This window comes from Anabrus simplex, chromosome 10, assembly GCF_040414725.1.
Source record: "Anabrus simplex isolate iqAnaSimp1 chromosome 10, ASM4041472v1, whole genome shotgun sequence".
NCBI classification, from domain to species: domain Eukaryota; kingdom Metazoa; phylum Arthropoda; class Insecta; order Orthoptera; family Tettigoniidae; genus Anabrus; species Anabrus simplex.
In genome coordinates, this window is record NC_090274.1 from 25453083 (window position 1) to 25467095 (window position 14013).

At 38.2% G+C, this 14013-nt stretch overlaps 1 protein-coding gene across 1 annotated transcript in view; it reads right to left on the bottom strand.

Moving 5' to 3' along the window:
• Positions 1–10474: 10474 nt before the first annotated feature.
• LOC136882302 (guanine nucleotide exchange factor DBS) overlaps positions 10475–14013 on the bottom strand; it is a 122163-nt gene continuing 118624 nt past the window's right edge. The window contains exon 22 of the mRNA XM_067154874.2: positions 10475–11659. Within this exon, the coding sequence (XP_067010975.1) occupies positions 11538–11659 (122 nt within the window). The 3' untranslated portion in view covers positions 10475–11537. The remainder of the gene's footprint in view (positions 11660–14013) is intronic.

The window sequence follows — 14013 nt, forward strand, 5'->3', positions numbered from 1 at the left end:
CATCTTAGTCAAACTATGAACTTTGTGCAGATATTTGAGTACAGCAGCACATCGACTAGCACTAAAAAAATTTTGTAAAAATCACAGTTCCAGCCGCTCAATTCTTCAGTCCAAAATCAACAGCAATATCAATTTCTTCAAAGCTAGCAAACAGTTCACAGCCCAATACACGTTTCATTCCATCAAGCAACTTGTATGACTACCACATCTAAAAAAGTAGATTCCTCATATCACTATTTTTGATATTTGAACATAATGTTTTATTAACATTATAATAATATAATATTTTATATTATTTAATAAATTAATTTCATTTTTACACTTCAAACTTCAATTTTTTTAAAATCTCTGATTATGCAAACAATAGATGAAAGTAGATTTTGTTCAATTTTTGTCTGATCGCTTGTTTGTTTGTTTCTTTCTTTCTTACATCATTGGAAAAGGGCTAAACAAAATTTCTCAAAACTTGATTTTTTAGCAAAATTAAGGGGGCTAAAATAGGATATTTCAAATTTCTCTGTTAATATTAGCATATCAAAAAACTGTTCATACTGAAGACGTATAAAATATAATTTCCGATCTTATATGTTGCATGGATTACTACTGTACAACGAATAATAACGGAGATGTTCTTGTTACATTTTTCCACAAACTTCCCAATATTAGGTACATAAATATCAGTTGTATCTTACCCGTGCATAATAAAAGTTGCAGAAAATGCAATTTCCAATATTTTATGTCCAATACACTTTTACTGTATGAACTATGGAAACTGAGATTTTAAGGAATTTAGGTTTTTATTGCTAACTCCAGTGATGACAGTCATCGCCAACAGAAATATGAATAACCTGTAGGTGATGGGTAGTAGAGGTAATTACAGAAATGCAATATGTTTTAATTTCCTTATTAGAATTAGGGATACAATTAGGACACACCCTTGAGTTCCCTCCCCCATTTAAGACTTTTATTTATTTACAAAAATCTGGTAAATGAAACAACATTCCATTATGGAATGTCTAGAGACTAGAGACCCTCTTCCTTTCTTTCGTCCTCGTGGTACCTTCTCTTTTTGGTACTTCATTCCCTGCAGTAACTCGATTATTTCGGTGGTGGTGGTGGTGGTGGTGGTGGTGGTTGTGGGGCAAATTTCACCAATTTTCTGTAAAAGAGTTGTCTGTTACATAATTTGAAATTATTAACGATAACTGAGAAATTAAACTGTCTGACTTCTTGGCTAAATGGTCAGTGCTGAGGCCTTCGGTTCGGAGAAACCTGAGTTCGGTTCCCAGCCGGGCCGGAGATTTTAATCGCACCCGATTAATTCTTCTGGCTCGGGGACTGGATGTTTGTGTTCATCCCACCACTCCCCTCTTCATATTCAGACAACACACCATTTAAACACAAGCTCAGAAAATTAACAGTGCAACTCCATAGTGTAATGGTTAATGGAATTTTTTTAGAAAATTAACACAGATGTTAATTATTATTGCATTATTTTATTAGCTTTGAATGTAACAAATTGTGTTACAATTTACTATACTCATTGTTCATTTATTTACGCATGACAACTGGACAACAAAATTCACGTGCACGAAAACGAACATGTGTAAGCTCTTTAGAACATTATTTGAGTTTGTTTGTATTTTTCCTTATCCTATTCCTGTAAGCATTAGAACTGAGGGCTATTTAAGAGGATATTGGAGCAAGTTCCACTCAAAAATTTCAATTTTCTGTTTAAAGTGGGTTTTATTATTTTTTTTTAGTTTAAAGCCTGCTGAAGAATTCTGTGCAGTGATTTCCTATAAATGTACTGTTTAAAGGCAATTTTATCTCATTTAAATGTCTAGTATGATATGCGCCATGCCTACCCAGACTCAGAAACTTCTCTGAGACTATAATCTAAATTTTACTGATATAGAGAGGGTTTTTTTTCCCACTAAAAGTATGATGGCTGCATGGTTTTCAGTCACTGTCAGCCATGTTTGTTTGCACTGTGAAGGCAGTTATATGTTCATCATGCCTCACTCACAAAATGTGTTTACATTTAAGAATATTTTTTTCATAAATTGAATTGTTCCTAATAATGTACCTTTTTCCTCAGGAAGTACTATAGTAGAAACATGGAAATCTGCATCAACTGTTATAGTCATACAGTTAAACAGTTACTGGTTTTTGCAGGTTCATAACCTTAGAAGGGAAACAATTATTAAATATCCAACATGATTTTTTTTTTTTAAGATAAAGGAAAAAATGTCTTTAAAAGTACTGTTTATCAATACAGTGCTTCCATAAAACTAGAAAAACAATACATGTACCTACACCTTAGCCAAATTCCATTGGCACAGGTTAAAAACTTCCTGAGAAAACGGTACTTTTTATGAACATACAAAATTTAACATGACAGGAATATTCTAGTTCTTATAATCTCTATAGAAAAAATAACAATACGTTGGATGCTTAGTAAAATACACAAATTTCACTGTTTGAAGGTTAAAATTAAAGTTGAAGGCCCCAGGTGGATCAGATAGTGTGTGTATGAACTTTCAATCAAATGGGAAATACTGTTCTAATTGCAGCAGAAAGGAGGAGGTCTAAAATCATAGTTTCAAGAAAATTGTATTGAAAACCTCCATAATTAGAGCATAAAATAAAAATTATAAGGCTTAGATGTTTAAGTACAGTTAGTAATTTCTCTCTGTGAATTATTCCAGTATACATTCAGAGTGGCTTTAAATGGTTGTTGATCCATAATTGCTAGATCAGTTGTTAAAGGCTAATGGCACATTTATGCTGTGTAGAACATGACCACAAAAAAAATGTATTTCATCCAAAATCGCAATAATTGAATCTGGTCACTTCTGTCAGAATGGAAGTGTTATGTTCTTTCAATGTTCCTATCAATGTTGAAGTCTGAAAATTGCCAAATATGATAGATTTAAATTTTTTGAAGAGTAAATAAAATAGTGATATGAGGAGAGGGGTAATTTTATTATTTAAAAAATTGACAGCTACACATTTCAGTAAAATATGTTACATCCCTCAGCATACTCCACTACTTCCATTACTTCAGGCAAGAACACAGAGTCATTCAGAATTAGGAATGTGGCAAGAAATTGATGTAAAGTTACAGAGAAAACAAGAAATGGAAGAATGCAGAAAGGAATATTAATGCAAAATAAGTCTGTATGCTAATACATCAAGTTAGCTGAAAAATATTAACACACACTTCTCTTGACCATTAACAAATGGAGCAATATAACTTATATGTAAGGAAGGGCCAGCTGAAAATGGAAAGCAGCAAGTGTATATTTCACACATCCCAGAATGTTATACACATAATGCTTAAAGAACAGCAAATTTAGAATATTATGTGATTGTATTGTGCCACAAATCCATCCTTTTGCTTTTGTATCCTTGGTATAGCCCAGAACTAGTTTGTTATTTTTATTGATTTGTTTCAACTTCATCCTTGGCTTAAGACAATTTGAAACAAGCAGGTACTGAGCGGTTATAACATTACCATTCCCTATACGGTCAATCCCTATGTCGCAAGTTCATGCAGACCCCATTAGGTCGTGATTACCCCTTATATCCATCTCATGCTCAGCACATTTGTTCATCAATCTTTAATACATAGAGAGAGATCATATTTGAAAACAACTGTACTGATAAATTTACTTTCATTACATATAAATTTTAAATATCAAAAATGGCAGGTAACTGCATTACTTCTTGAAGCAAGGGGAGAGATTTAAAAATTTACCATTAACCTTCTTAGAAGTTTTGGTGTCATGGTGTCAACAGTTCAAAATTACAGTTATTAACTCTGAACATACTCAAGGATTCACTGTAATAGTACATAATCATCTACCCATGTGTTCTAACACAGTATGTTGCTGTTCTCCATCTGTTTCCTATACGCATTTTTGCACCTGTTAGCTTTCTTACTGGAGCATTTGTTTCTAAACAAAATGCCCAAATGGACAAGACAGCCCTTAGCCAGTTGGTTTTTTATAAATGTTTGCTTTTATGATAATTGTGAAATTGTGGACAGCTTCAAGTAATGTGGAAGCAAACTGATACAGGACGTGGGGCCAGACATGGATATCAGTAAGAGGATTCAACAGGGAACAGCATTCTACCAAAGTATGAGAAACCTGCTGTGGAGGAAAGAAGTACCAATGAAGTGTAAAGAGGTGATGTATAAAATGTTCTACTGCCCAATACTGACATATGCAGCGGAGACCCGGCTCTGAGGAAAAGACAGGAGAATAAAATCCAGCGCAGTTAAATGAATTTTGATGTAGTATGATAGGAAAGGCAAGAAAGGACAGAGTGTAAAATGAGGACTTCAGGAAGGAAATTGGAGTGGAAAAGCTGTACAACAGAATGGAGAAGGATGAACTTAGATGGTCTGGACATGTTAGGAAGGTGGAAGAGGGAAAGATGCTGAAGTGGATGATTGAGATCCAGACAAGACGAGGGAGGGCAGAACGAGACACAGACTAAGGAGGTTGAAAATTATCAGGAATAGTATAATTAGTAGAAACTTGGATTGGAACACAGTCAAGGAGGAACAATGGTGGCTGGATAGAGGAAGATGGAAAGGTGCCATAAACATTCCAACCTGGTGGGAGCTGGATGATGATGTAATATTGCTTAGGTTATGTATGTCCAATGCCTAATATTTTAATTTCATTTACCCCAATCAAATTGGCCTAATAAAATAGCTTAACAGGTTATAGCTAATAAATGCTATTTCTCATCATAATGCTACAGAATGCTTTTTAACATATTTTTTACCATAATTAGAACAAATGAATGCTATAATTTCACACCTCTATGTATACACCCACACTAATCATGTTTTATGAAAAATTATTTTAAAGAAATTGAAATAACAAGCCATGAAACTGAGCCAAGTCCATGTGTGTGACACAAATTGCATCTGTGATCCCACTAGCATGTGGGGTAAAGAAGATAATGCTTAAAAAATAAAGAAAAAGGCCAATAAGAAGAATTTTATGGTATTTGCTGCTTACCACCTCAAGCTTCTTCCAACCATATTGTGTATTATTACAAGATATTGTGTATTAAATAGTATGCAGGAACAAAATAATTAGGATAGTTTCTAGCTGTCGATAGGTTTAATAAACAGATTACAGATCGAATTGACTAGATTAAATACAACAACAACAACAAAGGAAAAAACAAGGGAGAGGGAAATAGTTATGCATAGGAAGGCAGAAACATTTTTAAAGGATGAGCACAATGAAAGCTCAGTGGAAGGAACAAAAAGGGAAGATAAGGACAAACATCAATACTCATAAAGAGAAAGTTATAGTCCACATTTCCACTAACTGTAGTCTTCAAAGATGAGCTCTCTCCTTCTAAATCCAGTCGTTCTACATCTATTTCCTTGGGCCTCAATATTGTTTCCGCTTCTCAGTTGTGTACCTGTTCCTATCTTCCTGACTTTGATAAATGTCTGTAGACATCAAAAACCTCAGGTTACTTTTCTCTTCTTATGCTTATCTCCTGTGCATTGTCTTTCTATTTACAGTCTGGCTTTTTTCTTTATCCTACCTGCCACGTCAAGATATGGTCCCATCAATGAGTGCACCCCCTGTGGGTGGAAGCAATTGAGTACATCCACAATATCTACAATATCTCCTGTTGTACGAGGCAACTAAAAAGAGGGAACCCAGGGTCTCTCAATGGGAGATTGGGGTGCTGACCAAGGGCCCTCTAGCCGAATCCACATTGCTTGCACGTACTTGTGCCAGCTTCCTCACTTTCATCTTTCATATCTGACCTCCTCCCTTGGCCAACTCCTCTTCTCTTCCAACCCCAAGGGTATTAGATTTGCAAGGATTATGATATTTTTCATTTTATCCCTTTTGGGGCCCTTTCCCTTCACAGAAGCCCTCATTCTGCTATTTTTCCTCTGATTAGTGATGAGAGAGGATGGTTGCCAGTTGTACTTCATTTTAAAACAAGCATACCCTTTATCAATCTATAGGGCGCCAGGAAATGTTCTCTGCAGCGCCTACGTGCTGCTGCGCGAGGTGGCATCACAAGTTAAGTTGGCAACACAGCTGTGTCCGCTTGTGTAAAAACAAAACAAACAAATGAACAACAAACAGTAAACTTTGTACTAACCACAGCAATTCATAACAGATGCTGAAAGTGTTGTCCTTGTGTTCGAAGACAGACTTCAACACATCTACACATATTGTCGAAGACCTTCACTAAAGTTTCTTGCATAATGGACTGCACATAATTAATAATATTCGCTTCAAGTTTTTCATCTGTTAAAAGCATAGGCCTGCCTGCTCCCAGTACATAGTGAACTGAGCCGGTCACACGAAATTTACTTATCAAATCCCGAACGGTATCCCGGTTTGGACACTTTGAATTAGGAAACCATGCCTGAAATTTTAGTTTTACATTTTCTGTAAACCGATTGCCTTCGTGAAAAACGTAATCCACCAAAAAAGCTCTCTCTTCAGTAGTAAACATTACCGCTTGTATCCTGTTGCACTATTCCAGTAATCTATCTGAACGATTTTGACAGCCCACAGCTCACATGCATGGCCTTCCCTGTACTGCTATCCTGTGGAGAATATTTCATGGTGCCAATTAGTGCATCTATTTCGTTAGCTCCCAACTAGCTTATTTCTACTCTCAATTTTCTGCCTGTTTCCATCTTTGTGTTTTTAATAATTATCTGCACGAATTAAAATCACTGTGATCCTTTTCTTCCCTTCTGTGCTTGTCTTCTGTTGTCTTCTACCATCTTTTTAATTTTTGCCTCTCCGTTTCCTGTGTTCGTCCGGCTTTCAACTTATCCTAATCTTCTCATGTTAAGACTATATATATATCCAAAGAATGGTCCCATCATGTGTCTCTGAAATGGAACTAAGAAACAAAAACGAGCTTGTTGGGTGACTGATAAGAAACAGATCGAGAAAAACTGACATGATGAATATACAATAAATAATTTGAGTTTGTAGGCAGACAAGTTCAGACAAGTCAATACAGGATCAAACAACCATATTAACTTATTATGGTTAATTTTATCAACAGTTTGTAAGCATAATCAGCCCACAATGTTTCACCAGAAGTCAGAGCTGGCATTTACAAGGATCCACTCTTGGACTCTTAATGCTTGTTATGGACACTATCTTGTTGACCTGCATGAGAATTTCTGTGTGCTACTAACAAAGGGAAACTGCAAGCTTATGTTCAAAGACGGAGTGACCTTATAAGAAAACTCCCTGCCTCTTACCCGGAGGTCCTGGGTTCGATTCCCAGCCACGTCATGGATTTTTACCAGGATCTGAGGGCTGGAACAAGGTTCACTCAGCCTTCGTGACTACAATTGAGGAGCTATACGATGGTGAGACAGTGGCCCCAGTCTAGAGACCCATGAATAGAGGCTATGAAGATTCATCGTGCTGACCACATGACAACTCGTAATCTGCAGGCCTTCGGGCTGAGCAACGGTCACTTGGTAGGCCATGGGGTTGTTGTGCCATGGGGTTTGGTTCGGTTTTTTGTAAGACAACTCAGCTTGCGCCTAAATGTTAAGAATGAATATTTGAAGCCAATGGCCATGATCTAATGAAAACCAGCAGCCTTCAGAGTTTAAGATCCCGGCAGCAAAGTGCATGCAAAGTGAGTACAGTATGGCTTGGATGGAAAGGAGTCACAGGAGTACTGAGTTGTCCAGCCGGTGGCGTTGTATGGGCTGAGTGCTGACCAGTTGCCAGAAGTGCCAAGCGTCGTCTACATACACAAAGGAGATGTGCATATTACGCTGGAGTTTCTCTACTTTTATCAGTGATCACGTAACCAAGAGCAACTGTGAAAGCTGGCAATGGGACCGAAGGGGAGAGTTCATCAATGAAGATTGTAGTGAGTGAAGATGCAGAGTTTGTTTCGATACTAATCCTTTCTCTCTCTTTTCTGAAGCTACGTTGATCTACAATAATTGTGTTTATCCTTTCTGTTTGTTTCTACCACTCTGTCGATGATGTACAGTATATACATAATATATACACTGTATTTGTACAGCAATATTTTACAGCTATGGAACCAAAATACAAGTAATTCACCTGGAATTTTATGATACATATAGATATGAAATGTGTTATTTATAATATTGTCACCCTAAAGCTAGCATGTTGGAAGTCCTTTTATACATGAAAAGAATAACTTGTGGGCAGATTTATATGCAAAACTAGGTTCACTGCAACGTCGAAGACAAACACAGTTACTATACTTCCGTCAGTGTTGCAGCCTAGATACATAATATTTCCATAATACATTTTGAATATGTTTTTGTTTGAGTCATCAGTCCATAGACTTGTTTGATGCAGCTCTCCATACCACCCTATCCTGTGCTAACATTTTTATTTCTACATAACTTCTGCATCTTACATCTGCTTGTCATATTCATACCTTGCTCTACCCCTACTGTTCTTACCCCCTACACTTCCCTCAAAAGCCAACTGCACAAGTCCTGGGTGTCTTAAAATGTGCCCTATCATTCTATCTCTTCTTCTGGTCAAATTTAGACAACGATCCCCTCTCACCAATTCGATTCAGTATCTCTTCATTCATGATTCGATCTATCCTTCTCACCTTCAGCATTCTTCTGTAACACCACATTTCAAAAGCTTCTATTCTCTTTCTTTTTGAGCGAGTTATCGTCCATGTTTCACTTCCATACAATGCTACGCTCCAAACAAAGGTCTTCAAAAACATTTTTCTAATTCCTATATCAATATTCGAAGTGAGCAAATTTCTTTTCTTAAGTAAGGCCTTCCTTGCTTGTGCTAGTAGCTTTACGTCACACCGACACAGGTGGGTCTTATGGCAACGATGGGATAGGAAAGGCCTAGGAGTGGGAAGGAAGCGGCCATGGCCTTAACTAAGATAAGGGGCCTGAAAATGGGAAACCACTGAAAACCATCTTCAGAGCTGCCGACGGTGGAATTCGAACCCACTATCTCCCCGATGCAAGCTCATGGCCACGCGCCCCTAACCACATGGCTAACTCGCCTGGTCCTTGGTTGTGCTAGCGTGCATTTTATGTCCTCCTTACTTCTGCCATCGTTAGTTATTTTACTACCCAAGTAACAATATTCATCCACTTCCTTTAAGACTTTATTTCCTAATCTAATATCTTTGAATAAGGGGCTGATATTCCAGTTAAGATCATCATATATAAGGAAAAGAAGGAAGAATTCTGCCTCCTGAAATGTCAGGCTGAATGAGAGAAAGGTCTGGCATTTAAAAAAGTATTTGAAGACTCGAGAAAGATACTGGTTTAATTAACATCACTGACAGAAAGAATTTTAAGCAGTTTCTAAGTTCAACTCCAGGCAAATGTAAGGACTGAGTTTCCAAGGTAGAGAGCAGAAATATACTTAAATTCATAACAGGCTTGGGAATTAGAACCAGGATAACCCTAGGAGAGCTAAAATGCTCAACATTTGTTGAGGGGTAATAGACAAACCTATTTTCTGAATTTCCAATGCCTATCCTCAACTGGCCGGCTCTGCGGTGTAGGGGTAGCGTGCCTGTCTCTTACCCGCAGGCCCGGGATTTGATTCCTGGCCAGGTCAGGGATTTTTTACCTGGATCTCAGGGCTGGTTCAAGGTTCACTCAGCCTACGTGATTACAACTAGGAGCTATCCGACGGTGAGATGGTGGCCCTGGTCTAGAAAGCCAAGAATAACAGCCGAGAGGGTCCGTCGTGCTGACCACACAAAACCTCATAACTGCAGACCTTCGGGCTGAGCAGCGGTTGGTTGGTAGGCCATGACCCTTCGGGGCTGTTGAACCATGGGGGGTTTGGGGGTATCCTCAACTAATAACAGAATTAAAATACCAAATATACGTGCATTATCAGTGCCTATCTTTTTTTTAAAGTTGGCACTGAAAAATGCAGGTGTGCATATTATTCAGGACAGGGTTGCTACTGCTCTCATAATACCTGAATCCTGTTATACTTCAGTGTTAAGCATCGTGTGAGCCACTAAACACAAGAGGGCTGCAAGTGCAACAAGTTCTCATTATAACGGCTAAAGAAAAATTTGTTTTTTTGCTAGTGGCTTTACTATAATCTATTAGCTTCATTGTCCATACTGATAATTTAAGCACAGAAGTATGAAGGATGAGTTTCCCACCTAATCAATACTTTATTTTACAAAATGTTCAGAATTATTTACATTAAAACAGTACTGGTTTCGACCCGTAAATAGGTCATCAGCTGTTGGTGAATCTGCTTAAATAGCGACTGTACATAATGAAACATTACTAAAAAATAATTAAACAAGAATGCATTGTTCTAATATAACACTAATGTTAAGATATATACATATGGTACAATTATAGGTCTTTGACTTTTAATGTAAATAATTCTAAACATTTTGTAAAATAAAGTATTGATTAGGTGGAAAACTCATTCTTCATACTAGTGGCTTTATGTCGCACCGACATAGATAGGTCTTATGGTGACGATGGAATAGGATAGGCCTAGGAGTGGGAAGGAAGCGGCCTTGGCCTTAATTAAGGTACAGCCCCAGGATTTGCGTGGTGTGAAAATGGGAGACCATGGAAAACTATCTTCAGGGCTGCCAACAGTAGGATTCGAACCCTCTATCTCCCGGATGAAAGCTCACAGCTGCGCGCCCCTAACTGCATGGCCAACATGCCCAGTATACATTGTTTTAAAACGAACTGATATTTGATGTAGGGTTTGTTGTAAATACAATGCAAACTAAAGCTAATTTTTTTTTTTAGAATTTCTCCTCCTACAATAACTTAGGGTGTGTAAGAGATACATCAGGAAAATACAAGAAATTAATGCTTGTTAAATAAAACAAGTTTTACTTGTTTATGTGACAGCATTAACACAAACTGTAGTCATCATTCACCAAACAGTATGACATTACAACCTAATTTTTTAATGCATATAAATCTGCCACAAGTAGTAACAAATACAACCAGTATGTATTATCTATAATTTCTGAGGTTCTATCATGTGTCTTTCAGAAAAATCAAGAACACATTAATGATTAGTCTGGAACGAGATCTCATTTCGTTCCAGCTCGTTGAGGACGGTGGGAAATCAAAGGACCGTTCACACATGTATCCAGCCGTTGCAAAAACTGTCAGGTTCCAAACACTACATCACTAGTTTCCTACAGCTGATAATACAAATCATTTCTACTGTCAATTGACTGCCATTGAAGGTACTCAATCCCCAAATATCACACAGCTTCATGCATAAACCTTTCAACACACTGTCATTAGGGATAATTTCCAAGAGAACTTGGAGGTTCTTGTTACAATACATTACAATGTCTAGGAAATACAAATGAACGAACAAACTCTACCAGCTTACAGCATGTAGAGTCCAAATTAACAAAAGTGACTGTGATTGTTGTTTTTGTTGTTACAGTCCACACTGTCACTCAATTCACAAGGACATCTTGTGAGAAATTCGCGAGAAACACAGACCTTATTCTGTTAACGCTCCCCCTGAACGACTCCCCTCCTGACTTCCCAACGACTGGCCAGCTCTGCAAGATTTCCTCCCTGGCTCCAGGTAAGCTGATGGGGCCCAGCCTTCAACCTGGGTTCCTGAAACAAATAACAAAACCTATTATTATAACTGTTTATGATTTTGTTTCACCAGTTTCTAAAGCCCTAAGAAAATGCAATTGATGTGTATTAAATCTCTTAATGTTGGGGAAACATGACCTTATTGTTCATTCTTTCTACCTACCTACCTACAACTACAACTACAACAACAACAACAACAAACTCTGGTGGAAGGACTGAAGAAGTTGGACGTCAACACAAACACCTACAAGATCATGTAGAAGACGGTGGTCATTGCGACGACTGAAAATTGTTCAGAAATTTATGGGTTCAAATTCTGTGTAAAAATGTAGCAAAAATTGAGGTTTATTGTGCTTTGATTTCCTAAAATCTGTACGATTGCTTGAATACCATTATAATTGGCTTTACATCGTACAGACACAGATAGGTCTCATAATGCCGAAGGGATAAGAAAGGCCTAGGAGTGGGAAGGAAGCGGCCGTGACCTTAACTCAGGTAAAGCCTGAGCATTGCCTGGTGTGAAAATGGGAAACCACGAAAAACCATCTTCAGGGCTGCCGAGTTCAAGCCCACTATCTCCCGGATGCAAGCTCACAGCCACACGCCCCTAACCACATGGCCAACTCACCCAGTTGAATACCATTAGCACGAAAGTGTGCAAAATAAATAAAAATAATCATCATCAATTAAGATAACTAAGAAATGATGTGAAAATGGAAAACCATGGGAAACCATCTTCAGGGCTGCCAACAGTGGGGAATTTTTTTTTCATTAAAAAAATCATCAACTTTATTCAATTTACCCTTCTTTCTTTTTGATAATAAACACAGAAACCACCAAACAAATATTTTAAGCAAGGCAAACTCAAGCCTCCTTGTTTACATAAAGGTCTGTGCATTTACAAGTGCATCCCCCTGTTTTTCCTTCAAAAAAGGAAGGCCAAAAATTATAACCCTGAAAATTATTGACCAAGAAATTAAAATAATTTGTAAAAATTGTACAACTGTCTAATAACCATACCTCCTCCAAAACTGAAGGAGCATACATCTGGTTGCCATGGAACAAGTTTTTTGTCAACAGCAATAACACCCAAACTCAGGTAACACAGGAACAAGAAAATGAAATCAGTTATGAGGACACGACTAACTACAAATAAATAACAAATCTTTTGGAGGGCGCTGGACATTAACCAGTTGCTAATTCCTGTGAACCATTCCAAACTCCATTTAGTTGCCTAACTGAAATCTCTGGAGATTAGTTCTTGTAGTGTTCGGACTGCTGGAGATCTAGATTTCAGTGGTATTTTACCATACGTCTGCACTAAATTGGTTAGTCTTTTCAATCTAGGGGGTTCTATGTGACACAGCACAGGCAGCTAGTGGAGAGGTGAGGATTTAACAGTGACACTGGAGCGGACCGGCTTCGACTAAATAACACTGCATGATTAGCACTACCAATCTGTGCACAGAAGTAAGCGACTCTCGACCATCTGTCACTTCGTTGTTCCCATATCTGACAACAGTGCAGTTTTTCTCACCCGCCTAATTCAGTGGTCTCAGGTTTAGAATCTTGGTCTGTTTAAAAACTGATGGAAGCTTTCCAGTGAGCAAGATGCTGGAGAAGAACTTGACTTACTTGACTTAATTCCTGTTGTTTCTCGTGGAACAAAGGGCATCAACAAAGCCTCTCCATCTGGTCCTGTTGACAGCCTGCCTCTTTACCTCACTCCAGGTCTTGCTTCTTCCATCGCTTCCATGTGAACAGATCTTCGCCACGTTTACTTGGATCTCCCTCTCTTCCTTTTACCCTGTGGGCTCCAGTCCAGTGCCTCTCTCTCAATTGCTTTGTTATCCTTCCTCAGTGGATGCCTGATCTATTTCTGCCGCTTTATCTGTATGGCCATCTCATTCTCTCCCATCCTACTCCAGAATTCATGGTTGGAAATTACTTCCGGCTAGTAGATGTTAAGAATCCTTTGCAAACAGTGGTTAACAAAGGTCTGCAACTTGGATGTAATTACTCCAGTCACTTTCCAAGTCTCCGACTCATATAATAGAATAGACTTGACATTACTTCGGAAGATGCGGAGTTTGGTCCCGATAGATATTCTGTTGTTCTTCCACACCAGATAGAGCCAAACAAAGACACCATTTGCTTTTTGAATGCGCTGCGAAACATCTTGTGCAGCTCCCCACCCCCCACCTCCATCTTTGGCAACTACACTGCCCAAGTAAGTGATAATGATAATAATGTTATTTGCTTTACGTCCCACTAACTACTTTTTAAGGTCTTCGGAGACGCCGAGGTGCCGGAATTTAGTCCCGCAGGAGTTCTTTTACGTGCCGGTAAATCTACCGACACGGGGCTGTCGT